This window comes from Macaca thibetana, chromosome 3, assembly GCF_024542745.1.
Source record: "Macaca thibetana thibetana isolate TM-01 chromosome 3, ASM2454274v1, whole genome shotgun sequence".
Lineage (NCBI taxonomy): Eukaryota > Metazoa > Chordata > Mammalia > Primates > Cercopithecidae > Macaca > Macaca thibetana.
Window position 1 is genome coordinate 163434181 of NC_065580.1, and position 24335 is coordinate 163458515.

Genomic DNA, 24335 nt, shown 5'->3' on the forward strand with positions numbered 1-24335 from the left:
CCCAAGTAGTTGGGAGCTACAGGCATGTGTCACCACACCCAGCTAATTTTTGTACTTTTTGTAGAGATGGGGTTTTGCCATGTTGCCCAGGCTGGTCTTGAATTGCTGGGCTCAAGCTATCTGCCCATCACAGCCTCCCAAAGAAACTGCCTCTTTTATATGACCATTTCAACCAGAAATTGTGCCATCTTGCATCCCCGCATGTGTGCACCTAATCTCAGCTGGTCTACCCAAGACCCCTTGAGCACCACCCTAGTCCTCCACATGACCCTTTTCCACTCTGACAAGATGAAAGAAACAACCAAACTAGAGGCACAATTACGTATTGATGGAAAAGGAACAAAAAGAAGGTGGCTCAGCTACAGCAGATGACAAAAACTTCAGTTCTCCTTAAGAAGTTAAGGGTAAACAATATCTCTGGTATTGAAGAGGTGAGTATGTTTACAAATGAAGGACCAGTGATCCACTTTAACAACCCTCAAATGCTGGTAGCATTTCTCTGGGGCAGTAAACACTTTCACCATTACAGGCGATGCTGAGACAAAGCAGCTGACAGAAATGCTACCAGCATCTTAAACCAGCTTGGTGCAGACAGTCTAACTAGTTTAAGGAGACCAACTGAAGCTCTGCCCAAACAGTCTGTGGATGGAAAAGCACTGCTTGCTACTGGAGGGGATGATGATGATGAAGTTCCAGATCTTGTGAAGAGTTTTGATGAGGCTTCTAAGAATGAGGCAAACTGAATTGAGTCAACTTCTGAAGAAGAAAAAATGTGAAGTAACTAGGAGCTGCTATTCTACATTATGACTGCTTTCTAAAATTGTTTATGGATCTCATAAAATCTAGATCTCTAATATTTTAAGCCCCATTCCCCTTGGACACTGCAGCTCTTTTTAGTTTTTGCTTATATATATATTTTTTTCTTTTTGAGATGGAGTCTCGCTCTGTGGCCCAGGCTGGAGTGCTGTGGCACAATCTCGGCTCACTGCAACCTCCACCTCCCGGGTTCAAGCAGTTCTCCTGCTTCATCCTCCCAAGTAGCTGGGATTACAGGCATAAGCCACCACACCTGGCTAATTTTTGTGTTTTTAGTAGAGACAGGGTTTGGCCATGTTGGCCAGGATAGTCTCGAACTCCTGACCTGATCCACCTGCCTCAGCCTCCCAAAGTGCTGGGATTACAGGTGTGAGCCACCACGCCCAGCCCACAATTTATTCTTTGTAGCTAATTAAGCTAAAGCAGCCTGAGAATAAAGTTTGAAACAAACAAAAATTGCCTTTCAACCACCATTTAGAACACAGTTTCTAATTTGGAGTCTGCCTATACCTTACATCTTGACATGATATAATTGTAAGTAAAATGCTATACTTTTTAAGCTAGGGTGTTTGGAGTTGGGCAGTCCTGGTTAAGTCACTTCTTTAAGGCTGTACCATCAGCTGAAAAATGGACTGATTATAAAGATCAAATATATATGAAACAATTTTGAAACTAAACAGCTATAGAAATGATGTTATATTCAACTGAGCATTCATTCTGTGAAAGCAGTAGTGTTTGGAGGCTGCATACATGCTTGCAGAGGTGTTACCTAATCTCACCCTTTGTGGAAACGAGCGCTATTTCTCCTGAAATCTTGCTTGGTGGAAAGTTCTGTTAGACAGCTGGTAGAGTACATTTTCTTAAATGGTTGCGGTACATAGCCATGTGTTAATTGTTCATGTTAAGAGTAGCCTGTGCCACTGTTTCCTAGACAGATTTATAGATACTCTGATTTGTTTGCTCTTGTCTTATCCCACCAGGAGGTGAAACAGCAGAAATGCCTGACATGTATCCCCCTGGAGAGTATGACCTAGCTGGGTTTGCCGTTGGTGCCATGGAGCGAGATCAGAAACTCCCTCACCTGGAAAGAATCACCGAGGGTGATGTTGTTGTTGGAATAGCTTCATCTGGTCTTCATAGCAATGGATTTAGCCTTGTGAGGAAGATCGTGGCAAAATCTTTCCTCCAGTACTCCTCTCCAGCACCTGATGGTTGTGGTGACCAGACTTTAGGTAAACTCCCTCATGTTTAAACTGTCCTGCTTGGACATGTCTGAGGAAGGAAGCATTTAGTGGTTTTAGTCTCTCATTACTTAGAGCTAAAAGGGAGTGAATTACCTTGGTTTGCTACTTGGTCATTATTGTAGAACTCGTGTCATTCTCCAGAGTTGATTTTTATGTTTTGGTTTTCTATTCAAAGGCTAAGTTTTTATCTTCTCTCTTCAACATACAGGGGACTTACTTCTCACGCCAACCAGAATCTACAGCCATTCACTGTTACCTATCCTACGTTCAGGACATGTCAAAGCGTTTGCCCATATTACTGGTGGAGGATTACTAGAGAACATCCCCAGAGTCCTCCCTGAGAAACTTGGGGTAGATTTAGGTAAGATCACTAAAACAAACTTCTGTTCAGAAAATTGCTAAGGAAAAAAATGCATTGTGCGAGAAAACTATGGGTAGTTAGTGTACACATGATTACACATGGAAAATTCTTAATCATTGGGGGTTTTGGGAGGGAAAAACTCATTGACCCTTTTCTATCTCCTTTTGCTTCATTATCTGTATTTATAAGACATAAAATATGGTCATGTAATTGGTTTACATAAAGTTGAAGTACTCTAAGCAGATCCTTCAAGGGGATTGGTAACTTCAAGCTCTATTAAGGTGGAGCCCTACACACCGGGAAAGGAAATGTTAGCTATTAAGTAATCCATATGCAAGATAAAAGCACCTAAACCAAGGCATAGAGAAGGGAGGCACATTGGAGAATCATTTTATGCTTAGAAGTAAAAAGAAGTCTCAGGTTTCTAGTTAAGCAGGTGAGTAGGTGATAACATCATTAACATAGGAAGAGTAAGTTTGGAGTAGAAAGTTTTTAAATCTTCAGTGTGTTTATTCCAAGGTGACTGTGAGCAGAAGTTGAAGTCAGGCTGAAGATAAATTGGGTGGTTATTTGCACATAGTAATAGTTATAGCCAAGAGAATGAGGGAGACCAAAAGGTTGTTTCTCAAAGTAGAGTGACTGTAAAGAACAGTCCAAAGCAGAGGGTAAACCATGTAAAAGTATTATCATCAAATCAACTTGGATTTTTTCTTTTTTTTTTTTTTTTTTTTTTTTTTTTTTTTTGAGACAGAGTCTCACTCTGTAGCCCAGGCTGGAGCGTAATGGTGCGATCTTGGCTCACTGCAAACTCCACCTCCTGGGCTGAAGCACTTCTCCTGCCTCAGCCTCCCATGTAGCTAGGATTACAGGCACCCACCACCACGCCCAGCTAATTTTGTATTTTTAGTAGAGACAGGGTTTCACCTTATTGGCCAGGCTGGTTTCGAATTCCAGGCCTCAAGTGATCCACCCGTCTCAGCCTCCCAAAGTACTGGGATTACAGGCGTGAGCCACCACGCCCAGCCCCAAGGTAGGATTTTAACGTGACACTGGTCCATAGTGTCAGGTACAGATATCTAGAATAAGCACTAGAAAAAGACTGGTGTATTTTAGAGTTAGGTCGAAAGGCAGTTTGCTGGACATAGATACCACCCACTAGATTGTTGTGGCAGAGTTGTGGAGACAGTGGGTAGAGATTTCTGTTTGAAGAAACATACTGGTAAAAGGGAAGTGGAATAATTTTATGCATGCAGCAAAAGTGAGGGACAGAGTCCTCCCTCCCTGTGTTTTTGTTTTTGTTTTTGTTTTGTGATGGAGTCTTGCTCTGTCACCAGGCTGGAGTGCAGTGGTGCAATCTCGGCTTACTGCAACCTCCGCCTCCTGGATTCAAGTGATTCTCTTGCCTCAGCCTCCCAAGTAGCTGGGACTACAGGCGCCCACCACCACACCCGGCTGATTTTTGTATTTTTAGTAGAGGCGGGGTTTCACCATGTTGGCCAGGATGGTCTAGATCTCTTGACCTAATGATCCACCCACCTTGGCCTCCCAAAGTGCTGGGATTACAGGCATGAGCCACTGTGCCTGGCCCCTCCCTTCCTTGTTTTTGTAGAATAAAGTCAGAGAAACTTTTCCAGCTATAGTCAACTAATACACATTGGCTTGAAGGAGTAGAAACTGAGGGAGTTTACATAAAATAACTTCCCTGTGAAGTATTAGTGAAATGAGCAGGCCTGGGATGGAGCTTGAAGAGAGAAGTAGATAAAGCAGTTAAGGTCAAACAGGAATGAGACAGCGAGCAGGACTGAAGGCACAGGTGAAGCTGAAGCTGCTCATGTAGTTTTTCTCCCAGAGTAAAAGCCTGTATATAACCTTGAAGCAAGAACAGAGAAAAATAGATTGGTTAGGTTGATCCAGCTGAAGTAAGCAGGTATTGGGGTCATTCATGGGGGAGAAGCAGTCAGAGAGAGAGAGGTGAGTAGGTTTGGTGAGCTAACCCAAGAGTCAGCGTATGTGAAGCTCAGAGAGAACTGAAGAGTCAGAGGTAGGTTGTGTGGAAGTGAGGAGATCAGCATGGGAAGCTGGGAGAGTCGTCCCAGCTGAAGACGGGATTTCAGCCTAGTCAGGGAAGCAAAACAGACAGGCCAGGCCAGGCTGAGTGGAGTCTCTTCCAGGTCCATGGACTGAGCATAGTAAGGAGTTGAAGGATTCATAGGAGGGTGAAACTAGGGGTTTAAGACCTTCCTTGGGTAGAAATGCTTTCTGATGAGCATATATAAGAACCTTAATAAGTTTTTCATTCATCATCCTTTTCAAGTAGTTAAAAACAGTGGCCTGCTGATGAATGGGGAAAGGAGCAGGACTGATTTGTGCATTTGCCAGTTTCTGTGGTATAAATACTCCCATCATAGCTGCTTTAAAAATGGCTGTTTAACAGTCTCTACAAGCTGGCTCTAGCACAGCACTAGTTAAAAACAACATAGTAGTCACCTCATTAAGAAACTGAAAGTTGATACAGCCATATTCCTGAAAGCAGTTATATTTTGAGTTACACAAATGTCTGTATTCCAGTAAAAGCCATTGCACAACTCCTTGCATCCAGCCTCTAAAGTTTCTTCCAGGAATCATACTTTGACAACAGATTAAGTAAGGGCTTCTGGGGTTTTTTTGTTTGTTTGTTTTTTATTGAGACAGAGTCTCACTCTGTCGCCCCAACTGGAGTTCAGTGGTGCCGTCACAGCTCACTATAGCCCCAACGTCCTAGGTTCAAGTGATCCTCCCACCTCAGCCTCCTGAGTAGCTGGGACCACAGGTACACGCCACCACACTTGGCTATTTTTTGTATTTTTAGTAGAGACGGGGTTTCACCACAGTGCCCAGGCTGATCTCAAATTCCTTGGCTCAGAGCAATCTGCCCACCTCAGCCTCCCAAAGTGCTGGGATTACTGGCATGAGCTACCACACCAGGCCAGGACTTTTTGACATTAAAATTACAACTTACATTATTCATGAAGTACTTGTTTATTTATAGAAACTAGACTCTTAGTCTGTCAATGTTTTTTCCTATAAATACTTTGTAAAACTTCACTAAAACAAGATCATAGTTTGGTAATCTGCTACTTGCCCTGCCATTAAATATATCATCACTATCTACCTGTCTTAGTAGCATCATTTTTAATAACAAGTATTCCATTTTATAGATGTACCATTATTTAGTTTTAAGTTGCTATTGACTTTTAACTATTGAAAGCATAGTGAACAATGTAGTTACTAAATCTTCTGAGAGCTTAACTATTAAGAGTGGACATTTCCCAGCTACTATAAATGGAATTGATTCTAAGAGTCATAGACATGTGATTCATTTTTATGTTTATTTTTATTTAATTTTAATTTTAATTTTTTTTTTTTTTTTTTTGAGACGGAGTCTCGCCCTGTCACCCAGGCTGGAGTGCAGTAGCGCAATCTCGGCTCACTGCAACCTTCACCTCCTGGGTTCAAGCGATTCTCCTGCCTCAGCCTCCCTAGTAGCTGGGATTACAGATGTGCGTCACCACGCCCAGCTAATTTTTGTATTTTCAGTAGACACGGGGTTTCATCATGTTGGCCAGGCTGGTCTCAAACTTGTGACATCCTGATCCTCTGGCCTCGGCCTCCCAAAGTGTTGAGATTACAGGCGTGAGCCACCACACCCGGCCTCATTTTTAAAATTGTATCAACTCCAGGCTGGGTGTGGTGATGGCTCACCCCTGTAACTCCAGCACTTTGGGAGGCTGAGGTGGGTGGATCCCCTGAGGTCAGGAGTTCAAGACCAGCCTGGCCAACATGATGAAACCCTGTCTCTACTAAAAATACACACACACACACAAAAAGCCAGGTGTGGTGGCACATGCCTATAATCCCAGCTACTCAGGAGGCTGAGGCATGAGAATAGCTTGAACCCAGGAGGCGGAGGTTGCAGTGAGCCGAGAGATCACGCCATTGCACTCCAGCCTGAATGACAGAGAGAGACTCTGTCTCAAAAAAAAAAAAAAAAATTTATCAACTCCAAAGTATTAAAAAACTGATCATCAGCTGAGCATGATGGCTCATGCCTATAATCCCAGCACTTTGGGAGGCTGAGGCAGAAGAATTACATGAGCCCAAGAGGTCTAGACTGGGCAACATGGTAAGACCCTGTCTCTACAAAAAAAGTTTTTTAAATAGCCAAGCATGGTGTCGCATGCCTGTAGTCCCAGCTACTCAGAAGGCTGAAGTGAGAGGATCACTTGAGCCTGGGAGATCGAGTGAGGCGTGTTCATGCCACTGCACTCCAGCCTGGGCAACGGAGCCAGATCCTGTCTCAAAAAAAAAAAAGACCGGGCACGGTGGCTCATGCCTGTAATCCTAGCATTTTGGGAGGCCGAGGCGGGTGGATCACAAGGTCAGGAGATTGAGACCATCCTGGCTAACATGGTGAAACCCCATCTCTACTAAAAATACAAAAACTTAGCTGGGCTTGGTGGTGGGCGCCTGTAGTCCCAGCTACTCGGGAGGCTGAGGCAGGAGAATGGCACAAACCCAGGAGGTGTAACTTGCAGTGAGCCGAGATTGCACCACTGCACTCCAGCCTGGGCGACAGGGCAAGACTCCATCTCAAAAAAAAAAAAAAAAAATCCAATAGATAAACCAAATAAATAGGCAGAACTGATCGTAAACCTTATTATTTAATAAAAAGCTAAGTTCACATTGGCTTCCCTTTCTTAAGAGCATCATAAATAATTTAATTTGGTATAGTTTTTTTTAAAAATCAGATCCCATAATCATAGATCCCGAAGAACTATCCAGATTCTTTTTAAATTCAGAAATGTTGTGTGTGTGTATATAGGCCTTTACCTAAAAATTTTTATTAGAGATTTTTGTTGTATTATTTGTGATAAGAGAGAATGTACTCTTTTTCTTTTTTTTTTTTTTTTTTTTGAGTTGGAATTTCGCTCTGTCACCAGGCTGGAGTGCAGTGGCGCCATCTCGGCTCACTGCAACCTCCACCTCCCAGGTTTAAGCGATTCTCCTGTCTCAGCCTCCCTAGTAGCTGGTACTACAGGCACGCGCCTGGCTAATTATTGTATTTTTAGTAGAGAAGGTATTTCACTATGTTGTCCAGGATGGTCTCAATCTCCTGACCATGTGATCCGCTTGCCTTGGCCTCCCAAAGTGTTGGAATTACAGGCATGAGCAATCGCGCCCACCGAGAGAATGTATTCTTATAGCAGACCTAGGAAGTCTAAATTTTAAAATGAATGAGAGGGAGAGGGTGTTGATCTGCATTCCATTAGCATAACTTTTCCTGAGTAGTGTATGCATTTTCTCTAAATAAGTAGACAAGCCATCTAGTTTTGCATTGTACTTTGGGTGCATTTTGGTCATCGCAAAGACTCAGCCAAACATTCGCAAAAGGATGGTATACTGGCCTTTGCTGGAATTCAGCTACTAGCCTTATCTAATCCACTAGGGAATGTCTAAGGGTCTAGTTCATTAATGTAGCACAAAACCTCCTTCAATTGTAAGTACTGGCCAAGTGTGTCAACAAAAAATGTTCTTAATGTCTAAGGTACCAGTGGATCCCCAAATAAAAAGTTCTCAGAGGCCAGTTTATAGTTTTACTCTACATAAAATAGCAGAGCCTGATTATAATTTCCATATCTTTGAATATGTGCATACTTTTGTACTCTGTGTGAGAAGGTAGGAAAAATCAAACAATTCATGTCTATTTTCAGATGCCCAGACCTGGAGGATCCCCAAAGTCTTCTCATGGTTACAGCAGGAAGGACAACTCTCTGAGGAAGAGATGGCCAGAACATTTAACTGTGGGGTTGGCGCTGCCCTTGTGGTATCAAAGGAGCAGACAGAGCAGATTCTGAGGGATATCCAGCAGCACAAGGAAGAAGCCTGGGTGATTGGCAGTGTGGTTGCACGAGCTGAAGGTACTTGCTCCTTATTCATTTTTAGGTATATAATTTTAGCTGTATAATATTAGCTATACCTCAGCCTTGCCTCACAAGCTTTCTGCCCACCTTTTAGTGCAGCCATCGCTATGGCAACTATTTTTACACAGATGTAACATGACAGCACCCACCCCAGCAATACCACATATCTCTTCATTTCTACCTCAGAACTCTGAGCATTCATGCATGCACAACCACACCCCACAGGATCACTTCCCAAAGTAATCTCCCCACACACAAGACCTCATGGTTCTGCTTTGTCACTCAGCTCAGTTCAAGGAATAGCGAGCACCCTGACAAGTACTGTATCAGTCAGGACTCTGCTAGAAGTGCTAGAACTTGGCAGAGGGGCAGAAAATCCACTCAGATTCACTAACAAAGATGTCACATGCTCGCTTCGGCAGCACATATACTAAAATTGGAATGATACAGAGAAGATTCACAAAAATAAAAAACAGAAAAAAAAAAGTCAGACCTTGTTGACTTCACCTATATCTGCCTTTCTTTCCTCTATTGTGTAGGATTCATTTTCAAGCAGGTTCTCCAAATGCCGGAAAGATAACATGCTTCAGCTCACATTACAATAAAAACATCCCATATCAAGTCTTTAAATGGTTTTGCTAGGTCACATGCTTATCCCCCAGACCAGGAGGTCATGGCACTACTGTGGGTGGTCTCACTAGGAAGATTTGGGGAATAGGGGCAGAATACTGGCAGGCAGTTGTATATATCCACTATGTGCTTCAAGATAGTGATGTGATCTGTAGCTTTTAGTTGAAGTAATTACGTATGTTCACCTTTTGGAAGTTTTTATGAACGAATAGTGTTAAGTGATACAAAGGTGTTGTTCATTTTAGTCTTTGCATTATCTTATTTTCAGGATAAAATAAATATACCCTAAAGTTTTCATAAAATATTTTTCTTTCCATTATTCCTGTTAATTCACAATTGTTCTTTACTTATTTATGAATATGTTTGGAATGAAGGTTCTCCACGTGTGAAAGTCAAGAATCTAATTGAAAGCATGCAAATAAATGGGTCAGTGTTGAAGAATGGCTCCCTGAAAAATCATTTCTCTTTTGAAAAAAAAAAGGCCAGAGTGGCTGTCTTAATATCTGGAACAGGTGAGATATGGCTTCCTCTTCACTGTAGAGCTGTTGACTGCCCTTCCTTTCCTCCCTGCACTTTTTGAGATTGTAAGGATACTCTCGGCAGAGTCTAGGGACTGCAGGGAATCATGAGGGTTGTCTTTGTCTTTTCAGCATTCTTAGGCTTTCCACTTTTCTTAGGAATTTGAGACCGCTCCCAAAGAAAAAAGTAGAGGATTTCAGAAAGCCGGTTAAAGAGAAGCCAGAAAAGATTGAAGTTCCAGCTCATTTTGTATCATAGCTTTGTTGTTGAAAAGTCTGAAAACAGTTGAGGAATTTTTATTGTTATATTATTAAGAATATATGTTATATTATTTATTGTTATATTTTATTGTTATATTATTATGTTTGACCTTTATGGATAAAGGGGTAAAGTAATGAGTATTGTATTCTCTCAGATGGATGTAGCCTGATTTTTTTCCCTCTATTGTAAGTAACATTGCTATGAACATTCTTGCAAATATTCAGTATGTTCTTAAATGCGTATCTGATTTTTTTTTAATTTGATGGCCAAGATCATCATGATTCTTTTTGAGACAGTCTTGCTATGTTGCCCAGGCTAGAGTACAGTAGCTATTCACAGATGCAATCATAGTACACTGCAGCTTCCAGCTGTGGCCTCAAGCAATCCTTCCACCTTATTAGCTCGCGGAGTAGCTGGGACTGCAGGCATGCAGCACCACACCCAGCTCTGATATTTCTTCAGGATTCATTCCCAGAAGTTTAATTGCTTTACAAGTCGATCTTAAGGTTTTAATGTATTTTAGGCCCAAGTTGATAATAAAGCAAAGAAACTATTGTAAGGTGCAGCCATAAAAAAGAATAAAACCACATCATTTGCGGCAATATGGATGGAACTGGAGGCCGTTATCCTGAGTGAACTGCCTCAGAAACAGAAAACCAGATGTTGCATGTTCTCATGAGTAGGAGCTAAACAGTGGGTACATGTGGACATAAAGATGGAAACAATAGGGGCAGGCGCTGTGGCTCATGCCTGTAATCCTAGCACTTTGGGAGGCTGAGGCAGGCAGATAATGAGGTCAAGAGACCTAGACCATCCTGGCCAACATGGTGAAACCCTGTCTCCACTAAAAATACAAAAATTAGCTGAGCGTGCTGGCGCACGCCTGTAGTCCCAGTTACTCTGGAGGCTGAGACAGGAGAATCGCTTGAACCCGGGAGACGGAGGTTGCAGTGAGCCAAGATCGCACCACTGTACTCCAGCCTGGCGACAGAGCAAGACTCCACCTCAAAAAAAAAAAAGAAAAAGAAAAAAGAAAAAGATGGAAACAGTAGACAAAACAGGGAAGTGTGGGAGAAGGGGTGAGGGTTGAAAATTTTTCTATCAAGTATAATGTTCACTATGTAGGTAATAGGTACACTAGAAGCCCAATCCCCACCATTATACAATATTCCCATGTACTAAACAAGCGTGTGTACCCCTGAATCTAAATGTAAAAAAAATTTTTTTAAAGAAACTATTGTAATGGTCATAGCATAGTGGTTCTTGAGAGGGTCAATTTTTCTTGCTTAATTAAGCAGCTTATTTCTCATCAGTCAGTTTTGACATAATGTTATACTGTTTCTACTACAATGCTAGATCATAAGATACAATATTTGTAGGAGCAATTACATATCCTAAACCACATCATCTGCAGCAATATGGATGGAACTGGAGGCCATCCAGGAATATCCGTGCTTTTCACAATCTATTAATCCATTATCCCAAGAGGAAGGGAATTTTTTTAATTTTTAATTTTTATGGGTTCATGGTAGGTATATATATTTATGGGGTACATGAGATCTTTTGATACAGCCATACAACCTGTAATAATCACGTCCCGGTATTCATCACCTCAAGCATTTATTCTTTCTTTGTGTTACAAACAATCTAGTTATATTATTTCAGTGTGTTGTTTGTTTGGTTTTTTGAGATAGAATCTCACTCTGTCGCCCAGGCTGGAGTGCAGTGGCACAATCTTGGCTCACTGCAAACACTGCCTCCCAGTTTCAAACGATTCTTCTGCCTCACCCTCCTGAGTAGCTGGGATTACAGGTGCCTGCTACCATGCCGGGCTCATTTTTTGTGTTTTTAGTAGGGATGGGGTTTCGTCATGTTGGCCAGGCTGGTCAGGCTAGTCTCGAACTCCTGACCTCAGGGTGATCCACCTGCCTTGGCCTCCCAAAGTCCTGGGATTATAGGCGTGAGCCACCGCGCCCAGCCTCTTTCAGTTATTTTAAAATGTGTAATATATTATTGTTGACTATAGTCACCCTGTTATGCTACCAAACACTAGATTTTGTTCGTTCTAACTATATTTTTGTACCCATTAGCATCCCCTCTCCCTGTCTCTCCCAATACCCTTCCTGGCCTCTGATAACCATCATTGCACTATCATCATGAGTTCAACTGTTTTAATTTTTAGCTCCCACAAGTAAGTGAGAACATGTGAGGTTTGTCTTTCTGTGCTTGACTTATGTCACTTAACTTAATGATCTCGTGTTCCATCCATATTGTTGCAAATGACAGGATCTCATTCTTTTTTATGGCTGAATAGCACTCCATTATGTGATGTACCACATTTTCTTAATCCATTTGTCTGCTGATAAACATTTAGGTTGCTTCCAACTTGGCTATGGAGAATAAACATGAAACTGCAGATTATCTCTTTGATACACTGATTTTCTTTCTTTTGGGTATATACCTAGCAATGGGATTGCTGGATCATATGGTAGCTCTTTTTTTTAATTTTTGAGGACCCTTCAAACTGTTCTCCATGATAATTGTACTAATTTACATTCCCAATAGTGTGTGATGGTTCCCTTTTCTGCACATCTTCGCCAGCATGTTATTGCCTGTCTTTTGTATAAAAGCCATTTTAACTGGGGTGAGACAATACGTCGTCGTAGTTTTGGTTCGCATTTCTCTGATGATCAATGATGTTGAGCACCTTTTTATATACCTGTTTGCAATTTGTGTGTTTTAAGAAATGTCTATTCAGATCTCTTGCCCATGTTTAATCAGAGTATTAGATTTTTCCCTAATAAATTGTTTAAGCTCCTTATATATTCTGGTTATTAATCCCTTGTCAGAGGGATAGTTTACAAATATTCTCTCCCATTCTGTGGGTTGTCTCCTTACTTTGTTGATTGTTTCCATTGCTATACAGAAGCTTTTTCCATATTTACTTTAGTTGCCTATGCCAAGAGAAAGGGAATTTAGAAGCCTCACATATCACCAGTCTTTTCCAAGACATTTATTCAGAAAATTTGACAGTCCCCTATTCAAAACAGCACATCTCTTTTTTTAAGAAGTGTGAGTCCAGGTACAGTGGCTCACGCCTGTAATCCCAATACTTTGGGAGGCCAAGGTGGGCAGATCACCTAATGTCAGGAGTTCCAGACCAGCCTGGTCAACATGGTGAAACCCCATCTCTACTAAAAATATAAAAAAATTAGCCAGGCGTGGTGGCACATGCCTGTAATTCCAGCTACTTGGGAGGCTGAGGCAGGAGAATTCCTTGAACCCAGGAGGTAGAGGTTGCAGTGAACCAAGATCGTGCCACTGCACTCCCAGCCTGGGCGACAGTGAGACTCTGTCTCAAAAAAAAGTATGAACTCACTGTTGTTTTTCTCCCTTCTCAGGATCGAACCTGCAAGCACTTATAGACAGTACTCGGGAACCAAATAGCTCTGCACAAATTGATGTTGTTATCTCCAACAAAGCCGCAGTAGCTGGGTTAGATAAAGCAGAAAGAGCTGGTATTCCCACTAGAGTAAGTGACTTGGGAAAATATCTTTCCTGTGGGCCATATTTAAGCTCATAATCTGCCCTCACTGGACCTTGGTCTGTGGGGCACTTATTCTTTAGACTTCTGCCATTGTCGGTGGGTGCTGGCCTTGCCTTCTCCTTCATCCTGTCCCTTTCTTAATAATCTCTCTATCAGGTATATCTTTACAAAGAAGTGAAGTATGGGCTGTGTAAAGGTTGAGTTTTTAATTATTTTTGGTAATTCATTGAAAAAGGTTGTGCTTATCTTTTTCTGTTACAGGTAATTAATCATAAACTGTATAAAAATCGTGTAGAATTTGACAATGCAATTGACCTAGTCCTTGAAGAGTTCTCCATAGACATAGTCTGTCTTGCAGGATTCATGAGAATTCTTTCTGGCCCCTTTGTCCGAAAGTGGAATGGTGAGCAAAAATTATTTGATATTACATTGAGAAATCAATTGAAAATGGTCTCCAGAACAGTTAACTTGCCAGACAATCCCAGTAGTGAACACCCTTCCCAGAAATCCAACTCCTGTTTGACTGTGATATTTTATTAATACTTCAACACAGGTCACAGTTTGATTTCCTTTGTTTTACTCTAAAGAATGACCCAATGATGATTTATTAATCTGCTCTCTATCCATTTACTTTGGCTTGCTGTAATTAATCACTTTTTCTAATGTAGCTTAGTTTTGTTTCACATTACTCCAAAGATAATATTTCATCTTCTGAATAAATATTCGGAACCTTCCTTTACTTGTTTAGAAGCAAAAGAGAATGATTCCGTATGTCCCGAAAGGAAGAGTCCATCCTCTCTCAGGAAACAGACCATTGCCAGACGTTGGCAAGGAGGAGGTTATTGCCAGAAAACACATACTATCTATGTTACTGCCTTCTCCCCAAAAGCCTGGACTGCATCCTGTTTGTGTATGTGTGCACACAGTTGGCCACACAGTTGGACAATAAATGCATTTTCCCTCCAAAGACTTTATGTATTCTTAGGTGAATGTAGTTAGAGCACTTGTGGTGTGATATAAAATCAACAATGCCTTTGGTGACATGAGCCACACAGAACTAATCTAGCATCTGTCTGGTGGACAGGTCACTTTGTGGTTAGAAGTCAAGCACGTAGACACTATGTAAGAACCTCTTGCTTCTTTTTAATAGTATGTGCCAGCAACAAGCTGGTATCAGCTTGAACTCCCCACCTTCCTGTCACCATGAGTGTCTGTTCAGAGCATCCCAGCATGCCTTTGGCTGTGCAAGGCGGGTACTTGCTACTTCCGGGACCTTTGTGGATGAGAACTTACTTCCTTTTACCTCATTTCTGTGTTTGGCAAAGAAAACATCCATCCCAGAATCCAACTCCTGTTTGACTTCAGATCTAGATAGAAAAACATATTCCTTTAACAGAATACCCAGGATTTTTAAATTCTGACCGCTATGCTTTTTTTAATTTTTAGGAAAAATGCTCAATATCCACCCATCCTTGCTCCCTTCTTTTAAGGGTTCGAATGCCCATGAGCAAGCCCTGGAAACTGGAGTCACAGTTACTGGGTGTACTGTACACTTTGTAGCTGTGAGTATGTCTTTTTCTACCAACATAATATTAGTAGTCAGATGTAAATTACACTGGCTAGAAGGTAATGTTCAAAACTTTTGCTTACTTTTCCAGGAAGATGTAGATGCTGGACAAATTATTTTGCAAGAAGCTGTTCCCGTGAAGAGGGGTGATACTGTTGCAACTCTTTCTGAAAGAGTAAAATTAGCAGAACATAAAACATTTCCTGCAGCCCTCCAGTTGGTGGCCAGTGGAACTGTACAGCTTGGAGAAAATGGCAAGATCTGTTGGGTTAAAGAGGAATGAAGCCTTCTAATTCAGAAATGGGGCCAGTTTTGAAAGAATTATTTGCTGTTTGCATGGTGGTTTTTTATCATGAACTTGGCCCAAAAGAAAAACTGCTAAAAGACAAAAAAGACCTCACCCTTACTTCATCTGCTATTTTTTAATAAATAGAGACATTAAAAACAAGACTGGTTAGTGTAGCATATCTGAGACATACAGGTATCTTGGTCTTTTTTATGCTCTTTTTCTGACCGTCACCACCTCTTTTTTGTTGTTGTTGTTGTTGCTGGTATTGTCTGACAACATGAGGAATCACCTCCATTTTTGTAAGTTATGTGTTTTCGGCCAGGCACGGTGGCTCATGCCTGTAATCCCAGCACTTTGGGAGGCCGAGGCAGGCGGACCACAAGGTCAGGTGATCGAGACCATCCTGGCTAACACAGTGAAACCTCATCTCTACGAAAAATACAAGTAATAGTTAGCTGGGCGTGGTGGCACGCGCCTGTAATCCCAGCTACTCAGGTGGCTGAGACAAGAGAATCGCTTGAACCCAGGAGGTGGAGGTTGCAGTGAGCCACGATCACGCCACTGCACTCCAGCCTGGGCAACAGAGCGAGACTCCGTCTCAAAAAAATAGTAAGTTATATGTTTTCTAATCTTTGATCATATGCTTTTGAAGCCATGACTGCTGGATGTATCTGAGTTAAAATGGAGAAAAGAAACATGAGGACAAGCCTAAGTGTATCACCTGGGTTCCGTTTATAATCTTGGTTATAAATTCCACTGTGTAAAAGTTGCCCAGCCTCCTTCTGATCAATGTCAAGTGACTTACCTCTTCCCCAAGTCTAACGAGGCAGTATCTCTTCCTTATATTGTATATCTGATTTGAGACTTTTCTGATCATCGTGATCATAATCTGGTGTGTTAAGATTTCTGTATAGCTCCCATTTCTGAAGGATAGTATCCTTTATGCTTTGAAGTATCATTAAACGTTCCTCTAATTATTGACAGTTTCTGTAATCCCCAGATTTTAGCTTCAGTAAAGTTTAGTTATCCTGTGGTTTATAAAGATCCATACTTCTCTGTAAGTCACTAGAGGATTAGAGGGAGAGTTGGTGGCTTCTAGATTCAAGCATAAAACTAGGCATGTTTCTCATCCACTCTCTCTATTCCCTCGTCGATTAAAGTAGGCAAATGTCATTCATACAGTTGTTTTGATGAGACAGTCTCGCTCAGTCGCCCAGGCTGGGGTGCAGTGGCACAATCTCGGCTCACTGCAACCTCTGCCTCCTGGGTTCAAGTGATTCTCCTGCCTCAGCTTCCTGAGTAGCTGAGATTACAGGCGTACACTGCCACACCCGGCTCATTTTGTATTTTTAGTAGAGACAGGATTTCACCACGTTGGCCAGGCTAGTCTGCAACTCCTGGCCTCATTTGATCTGCCTGCTTTGGCCCCCAAAGTGCTGGGATTACAAGTGTGAGCCACCACACCCGGCCTCTTTGTTTTTTTTGTTTTTTTTTTTTTTGTTTTTTTTTTTTTTGAGATGGGAGTTTCACTCTTATTATCCAGGCTGGATTGCAGTGGCACAATCTCGGCTCACTGTAACTTCCACCTCCCTGGTTCAAGTGATTCTCCTGCCTCAGCCTCCTGAGTAGCTGGGATTACAGGCATGCACCACCACGCCCAGCTAATTTTGTATATTTAGTAGAGATGGGGTTTCTCCGGGCTGGTCAGGCTGGTCTCAAACTCCCAACCTCAGGTGATCTGCCCACCTTGGCCTCCCAAAGTGCTGGGATTACAGGCGTGAGCCACTGCACCCGGCTGACCTCTTTGGTTTTTAAGTGGAATTCAGACTTGAACCTGACCCTAGGACCTCTAAGTGTCTTTCTATGATAATATGGCATTCCAGCTGCATCACTGTGATGGTTCCCTAACTTTTCCTACTGCACTCTCCCTTCTGGATATTTGTTGGCAGGGGCTAGAAGTGAAGAAGGATTCTAACAAAACTCTCTTCTACTGGTAATCGGCAGGCCCCAAGAGTACCTCCTATAGTAGTTGTTTTTTGTATTTGCCAGGATTCTTTGGATTATAAGCGAGAGAACTGAAGTAAAACAAATTGGAAAAAAAAAAAAAAAACTTCATTAACTCATGTAATGTTGTTATAAAAGCCCCCAGACTCAGACTGTAAGATTTGGCTGTTTGACTGGGCTGGGTGTGGTGCTTCACGCCTGTACAAAGCCAGCAGCACTCTGGAAGGCCGAGGTGGGAAGATCGCATGAGCCCAGGAGTTTAAGACCAGCCTAGGCAATATGTCGAGACTTTATCTCTACAAAAATGACAAAAATTAGCTGGGTGTGGTGGCTTGTGCCTGTAGTCCCAGCTACTCAGGAGGCTGATGTCAGAGGGTCACGTGATTCCAGGAAGTTGAAGCTGCAGTGAGCTGTGATCGTGCCACTGCACTCCAGCCTGAACAACAGAGACCCTGTCTCCAAGAAAACAAAACTTGGCTGTATATAGCAGCCAGGTGGGAGATTTTTTAATACATCAACATTAAAGGCTTTCTTTATAATCTAAAACTCCCTGTAGGATTTTCCTTGAGTTAGTAGGAAGAAGATTCTAGTAGGGAAGATAAACCTTGGGAAAAAGCCCTTTTTTGGCTTTTTTAAAACCAAAATTGTCTTTATCTCCCAAAGTGTTTTTCAGCAATTCTAATGCATACACTTGCCTCCTCCACTGTTTAAAAGACACCATCTCTGACAGTCGTTCTTTCACAAGCCATATAAATTTGACATTTACCACAATGTTAGATCATTTTCCTTTATCTGGAGCCAAATGTTAATTAACAGTTAAAAACCGATTTATAAGTGGAGTCAGTGCAAATGTTCATCAGCAAATGAACTGATAAATGTATGGATAGCTATATCCATAGATATATCCATACATTGAATGCTATTCAATTATAAAAAGGAATGAAATACTAACACATGCTACAGTGTGGGTGAACCTTGAAACATTATGCTAAGTGAAAGAATTCAGTCATAAATGACCACATGTGGCCAGGCATGGTGGCTCACACCTGTAGTCCCAGCACTTTGGAGGGCCCAGGTAGGAGGATCAGTTGAACCCTGGAGTTTAAGACCAGCCTGGACAACATAGTGAGACCCCCATCACTACAAATAAAATAGAAAAATTGGGCATGGTGGCACACACCTGTAGTCCCAGCTACTTGGAAGGCTGAGGTAGGAGGATTCCTTGAACTCAGGAGGTCGAAGCTTCAGAGAGCTGTGATCGCACAACTGTACTCCAGCCTGAGTGAGACATTTTCTCAAAAAAAAAAAAGACTAGCTGGCCTTGGTGGCTTACGCCTGTAATCCCAGCACTTTGGGAGGCCGAGGCAGGCAGATCACCAGGTCATGAGATCAAGACCATCCTGGCCAACATAGTGAAACCCCACTTCAGTCACTCAGGCTGGAGTGCAGTGGTGCGATCCCAGCTCAATGCAACCTCTGCCTTCCGGGTTCAAGTGGTTCTCCTGCCTCAGCTTCCAGAGTAGCTGGGATTACGGGCACGCACCACCACACCCAACTAATTTTTGTATTTTTAGTAGAGACAGTGTTTCACCATGTTGGCCTGGCTGGTCTCCAACTCCTGACCTCAGGTGATCCACCTGCCTCGTCCTCATGTGTAACCTTATTTAAGAAGCTAACTCCTAAGCCCACCTGTATTCTGAGCATTGCAATAAAGATGTGAAGATTTTAATATTACAAGTTGATTTTGCTTTATAAAACGAAAGTTTCATGAATTGAAATATCTATGGACACTGAAACCTCAACAACAATTTTTTTTTTTTTGAGGCAGAGTCTCACTCTGTCACCAAGGCTGGAGTGCAGTGGTGCCATCTCAGCTCACTGCAACCTCTGCCTTCCGGGTTCAAGTGGTTCTCCTGCCTCAGCTTCCAGAGTAGCTGGGATTACGGGCACGCACCACCACACCCAACTAATTTTTGTATTTTTAGTAGAGATGGGGTTTCTCCACGTTGGTCAGGCTGGTCTCGAACTCCCGACCTCATGTGATCCGCCCGCCTTGTCCTCCCAAAGTGCTGGGATTACAAGCATGAGCCACCATGCCCGGCCTCCCAGCTAATTTTTATATTTTTATATTTTCAGTAGAGACAGGGTTTCACCATGTTGGCCAGGCTGGTCTCGAACTCCTGACCTCAGGTGATCCGCCCACTTCAACCTCCCAAAGTGCTGAGATTACAGGTGTGAGCCACTGCGCCTGGCCCCAAACAGCATTTTAAATTTCCTACATCACCAAACTCCAGAAAGTCACAGGAAAAAAAAAAAAAATAGTTGTTATAACAGTATCACTCAACTCCTTGAAAGCTTCAATTACATGCACCAGGAAAATATACCATTGAAAATCATTTTAAATGAAATATTCAGTTGAGGAGTCTATTAGATCCTCCTTTACTTTTGTTGAAAACCAATTATTGGAAACCATGCAATTTTTTTTTGAGAGGGAGTCTCACTCTGTTGCCCAGGCTTTAGTGCAGTGACGCGATCTTGGCTCACTGCAACCCCCACCTCGGCCTCCTGAGTAGCTGGGACTACAGGCTTGTGCCACCATGCCTGGCTAATTTTTGTATTTTATAGAGTTAGGGTCTCACTGTGTTGTCCAGGCTGCTCTCCAACTCCTAAACTCAAGCAATCCTCCCCCTTTAACCTCCCAAAGTTCTGAAATTACAGGTGTGAACCATTACACCTGGCCAAACCATCCAATCTGTAAAGGATTAATTTCCCTTCTTCAGCACCCATAGTAAATCAACCTTTTCAATTGCGCCTTTGCTGCCTGGAAGGTGTTAACAGTCTGGGGTAAGTGAGAGGTGTGCCTTTCTTTTGCAAAATGAGGGAGGGATGATGCTCAGAGGGGAGGTGGGACTTCCTTGTATACCTTGAGGGATTCCTGTATTCAACACTGTGACACCACTCCGGGGTCAATCATTAGCTTCGAGGAGGAGGTTTAGGCATTGGCGTTGGCAAGAGAGAGTACATCATGAACATAACGTAGAGGCATGGAATCTGAGAGCACCAATCACGTGAGAAGGGCGGAGCCAGCCAAGGACATGGGTATGAGTAGGCTGTGCAGTAGGGGGACCCAGAAGAGAGAAAGACGCCACGAAGCTTGAAGAAGCCTGTCTCAAAGAGCGGAGAACGAGCTTCTGGTGCGTTTCTCTTAGAGGCCAACTACAGCAAGAAGAGAGAAGAGTCCGTGCCATCTGCACAAGCACCCTTCAGCACACCCGAAATCCCAGAATCAGAAATTCCTGTCTTTCTTCGGATGAGGAGGCTCTGCCCCACATCCCACCCCCAGCACAGCTCACCCAAATCCAAATCTCCACGGTGGCAGAATGACTCCGAAAGAGGAAAGCAGGAGGCAGCAGCCCAGAGCTGGTCCTTCGGGGCAGGGTGTATTCAGCAAGAGGAAAATGAGGGGGAAAGCTTCTGCCTGCTTTCAGAGTTTTCCATCTGGGAGGAAACAGTTTGGGTAACACAAATCCCTGGGACCTACTGAAGGGACGTATAAGGATCAAAGATACCTGCTGTGTTGGTTTGGTGGGGCTGATGTGACAAAGCACCACAGACTGGGGCTTCAACAACAGGAGACCGTTATTCTCCCATAGTCCTGGAGACTGGAAGTCCAAGATCAAGGTGTCTGCAGGGTGGGTTTCTCCTGAGGCCTCTCCTTGGCAGGCAGATGGCTGCCTTCTCCCTGTGTCCTCACAGGGACTTTGCTCCGCGCGTGCACAACCCTGGTGTCTCTCTGCAGCCAAATTTCCTCCTTTTATAAGGACGCCAGTCAGATTGGATTATCACCCACCTTAACAGCCTCATTTTAACTTAATCACCTCTTTAAATAACATCTCCAAATGCGGTCACATTCTAAAGTACTGGGGGTTAGGGCTTCAATATGGGGGGCACAATTCAGCCCAAAGAGTGGAGAAGTGACCAGGTCATCTGGAGGGAGACAGCTGTGTGAACACCATCTTGATTTACCCACCTCCTTGTGCAAATGCATCATCAAAATAACCAGTGTTTATCCCACCAGCTTTGTGGACTAGAAGGATGGAGAGCAGTAATTCCTTACTACCTTAGTAATTACAATAAAGAAATCTTTTTTTTTTTTTTTTTTTTTTTTGAGACGGAGTCTTGCTCTTGTTATCCCGGCTGGAGTGCGATGGAGTGATCTCAGCTCACTGCAACATCTGCCTCCTGGGTTCAAATGATCCTCCTGCTTCAGCCTCCCAAGTAGCTGAGATTACAGGTGCCCACCACCACACCCGGCCAATTTTTGTCTTTTTAGTAGAGATGGGGTTTCACCATGTTGGCCAGGCTGGTCTCGAACTCCTGACCTCAGGTGATCTGCCCGCCTCGGCCTCCCAAAGTGCTGGGATTACAGGTGTAAGCCACCGCACCCAGCCAATAATTACAATAAAGGAATCTTAAGTGTGTGTGTTGATATACACCTATTAGACTGCAAAGATTAAAAAGAGACTACTGTGTGTTCCCAAGAGTGTGGAGTAACAGACATTCCCAAATATGTTGGTGGTGCAAATTGGTCCATCGCTTCTTGAACATAGTTTAGCAATACCTATTTATTCACAAAACATAGTGACTACCTTTCCGTGGCTGTATCTACCGAACCATGTCATTCTTTTTTTTTGTTTTTTTTTTGAGACGGAGTCTCACTCTGTCACCCAGGCTGAAGTGCAGTGGCGCGATCTCGGCTCACTGCAACCTCCGCCTCCTGGGTTCAAGCGATTCTCCTGCCTCAGCCTCCCGAGTACCTGGGGTTACAGGCATGTGCCACCATGCCCAGCTAATTTTTTGTATTTTTAGAGAGATGGGGTTTCTCCATGTTGGTGAGGCTGGTCTCAAACTCCCGACCTCAGGTGATCCGCCTGCCTCAGCCTCCCAAAGTGCTGAGACTACAGGCATGAGCCACTGTGCCTGGCCTTATTTTTCTTTTTAAAAATTTTTTAGTGGCCAGGTCTCACTCTGTTGCTTAGTTTGGAGAGCAATGGTACGATCATGGCTCACTGCAGCCTCCAACTCCTGGGCTCAAGTGATCCTCCCACCTCAGCCTCCTGTGTAGCTGGGATTACAGGCAGACACCATCACACCTGGCTAATCTTCTTAAAAGTTTTGTACAGATGGAGTCTCACTATGTTGTCCACACTGGGAGTACAAGCATGAGCTACTTCACCTGGCCTGTTTTTATTTTATGCTGTTTAAGATGCTGCCTAGAAGAGTTAACTTGTACAGAAATCCTGCTTTTTTTTTTTTTTTTTTTTTTTTTGACGGAGTCTTGCTTTGTCGCCCAGGCTGGAGTGCAGTGGCACAATCTCGGCTCACTGCAAGCTCCGCCTCCCGGGTTCACGCCATTCTCCTGCCTCAGCCTCCCGAGTAGCTGGGACTACAGGCGCTCGGCACCACGCCCAGCTAATTTTTTATATTTTTAATAGAGACGGGGTTTCACCGTGTTAGCCAGGATGGTCTCGATCTCCTGACCTTGTGATCCGCTGTCTCGGCCTCCCAAAGTGCTGGGATTACAGGCGTGAGCCACCGCACCCAGCCAGAAATCCTATTTTCTTTCACATGAGGTATTTTGTTGATTGTTTTCTTATAACTAAAGCCCTCTGAATCAGAGTTTATACTGTATCTTTTTCTGTGCTCCTACATAGATGGCAATAAATGATTATAATGTTTATGATGCGGAAGCTGAGAAGGCTAATACCTATTCCTGGCTCCTTTTAGGAGACACAGTCATAACAAAAAATATTGCTTAATGTGCGAGGCACAGTGCCAAGTGGTTTACATACATTGTGTAATTTCTCCCCCTAAAAAAGTCAATGAACTTGATACAATTATTATTTCATTATATGTAAAATAGGGAAAATAACAGCATTTATCTTAGAGGGCTGTTGTAAAGATTAAATGAATGCCTGTAATTCCAGCACTTTGAAAGGCTGAGGCAGGCGGATCACCTTAGCTCAGGAGTTCGAGACCAGCCTGGCCAAATGGTGAAACCTGGTCTCCGCTAAAAATACAAAAAAGTTAGCCGGGCATGGTTGTGAAAGCCTGTAATCCCAGCTACTTGGGAGGCTGAGGCAGGAGAATCGCTTAAACCCGGGAGGTGCAGGTCGCAGTGAGCCGAGATCGCGCCACCACAGTCCAGCCTGGGAGACAGAGCAAGACTGTCTCAAAAAAAAAAAAAAAAAAAAAAAAAAAAAAAAAAAAAAGGAAATGAGAATATACATAAAGCACTTAGCACAATGCCATACCATTTACTATAGTTTGCTATTTATTGCAACTCTCATTTTGCAGGTATCTTGCCTAAGGTGCAAGCAGAAGAAACAAGATTTTCAACCCAGATCTGAAAACTCCCAAGCCTCAGGCCGGGCGCGGTGGCTCACGCCTGTAATCCCAGCACTCTGGGAGGTCGAGACGGGCGGATCACGAGGTCAGGAGATCGAGACCATCCTGGCTAACACGGTGAAACCCTGTCTCTACTAAAAAATACAAAAAACTAGCCGGGCGTGGTGGCGGCGCCTGTAGTCCCAGCTACTCGCCAGGCTGAGGCAGGAGAATGGCGTAAACCCGGGAGGCGGAGCTTGCAGGGAGCTGAGATCGGGCCCCTGCACTCCAGCCTGGGCGACAGAGTGAGACTCCGTCTCAAAACAAACAAACAAACAAAAAACTCCCAAGCCTCTGCCTTTTCCTTTCTTTTTATCCTTTTTCTTTGTCCTTTTTTAAAAACTTGCTTCCTGTACAGAGAGGGGAAATGTTCAGTCCCCACCTCAGTGGTTGAAAACTCGAAGCCAGAAGATCCCTATTTTGATTTTGTCCTCTGGCCTGTCGCCAGCCCCTCAACAGTACTTGAATTAATAAAAGGGCAGGTTTTAAGCCTCATATATCATGGCTCCTTCTGTGACTCCGAAGAAACCTGTTCAGCCCGTTCCGGGGAAACAGTCTTGCCTTCCCCAGCCCCCAAAAAGTTACCTTCGCCCTCTGAGCCACAGCTCCCCACGCCGCCAACTCGGTCTTTGCATCATTTTCGACGCTCCCTAAGTCCCTCCCGAGAGGCGCAGGCGCACATCGCCCCTT

General features: G+C 43.3%; 1 protein-coding gene and 1 long non-coding RNA gene across 12 annotated transcripts in view; one reads left to right on the plus strand and one right to left on the minus strand.

Moving 5' to 3' along the window:
* The window catches only part of GART (phosphoribosylglycinamide formyltransferase, phosphoribosylglycinamide synthetase, phosphoribosylaminoimidazole synthetase), a 38490-nt gene extending 23148 nt beyond the window's left edge, over positions 1-15342 (plus strand). For all 11 annotated transcript variants that reach the window (XM_050785968.1, XM_050785975.1, XM_050785964.1 and 8 more), the window contains 8 exons: positions 1797-2048; positions 2269-2421; positions 8172-8378; positions 9386-9523; positions 13193-13323; positions 13600-13741; positions 14785-14900; positions 14997-15342. In XM_050785968.1, the coding sequence (XP_050641925.1) occupies positions 1797-2048; positions 2269-2421; positions 8172-8378; positions 9386-9523; positions 13193-13323; positions 13600-13741; positions 14785-14900; positions 14997-15188 (1331 nt within the window). In that variant the 3' untranslated portion in view covers positions 15189-15342. The remainder of the gene's footprint in view (positions 1-1796; positions 2049-2268; positions 2422-8171; positions 8379-9385; positions 9524-13192; positions 13324-13599; positions 13742-14784; positions 14901-14996) is intronic.
* Positions 10750-24320, minus strand: LOC126951674 (uncharacterized). Its single transcript, XR_007724583.1, has 3 exons — positions 24231-24320; positions 14989-15072; positions 10750-14705 (listed from the first exon to the last, which is right to left on the minus strand). It is a non-coding gene; the product is annotated as an uncharacterized LOC126951674 (long non-coding RNA).
* Positions 24321-24335: the final 15 nt, after the last annotated feature.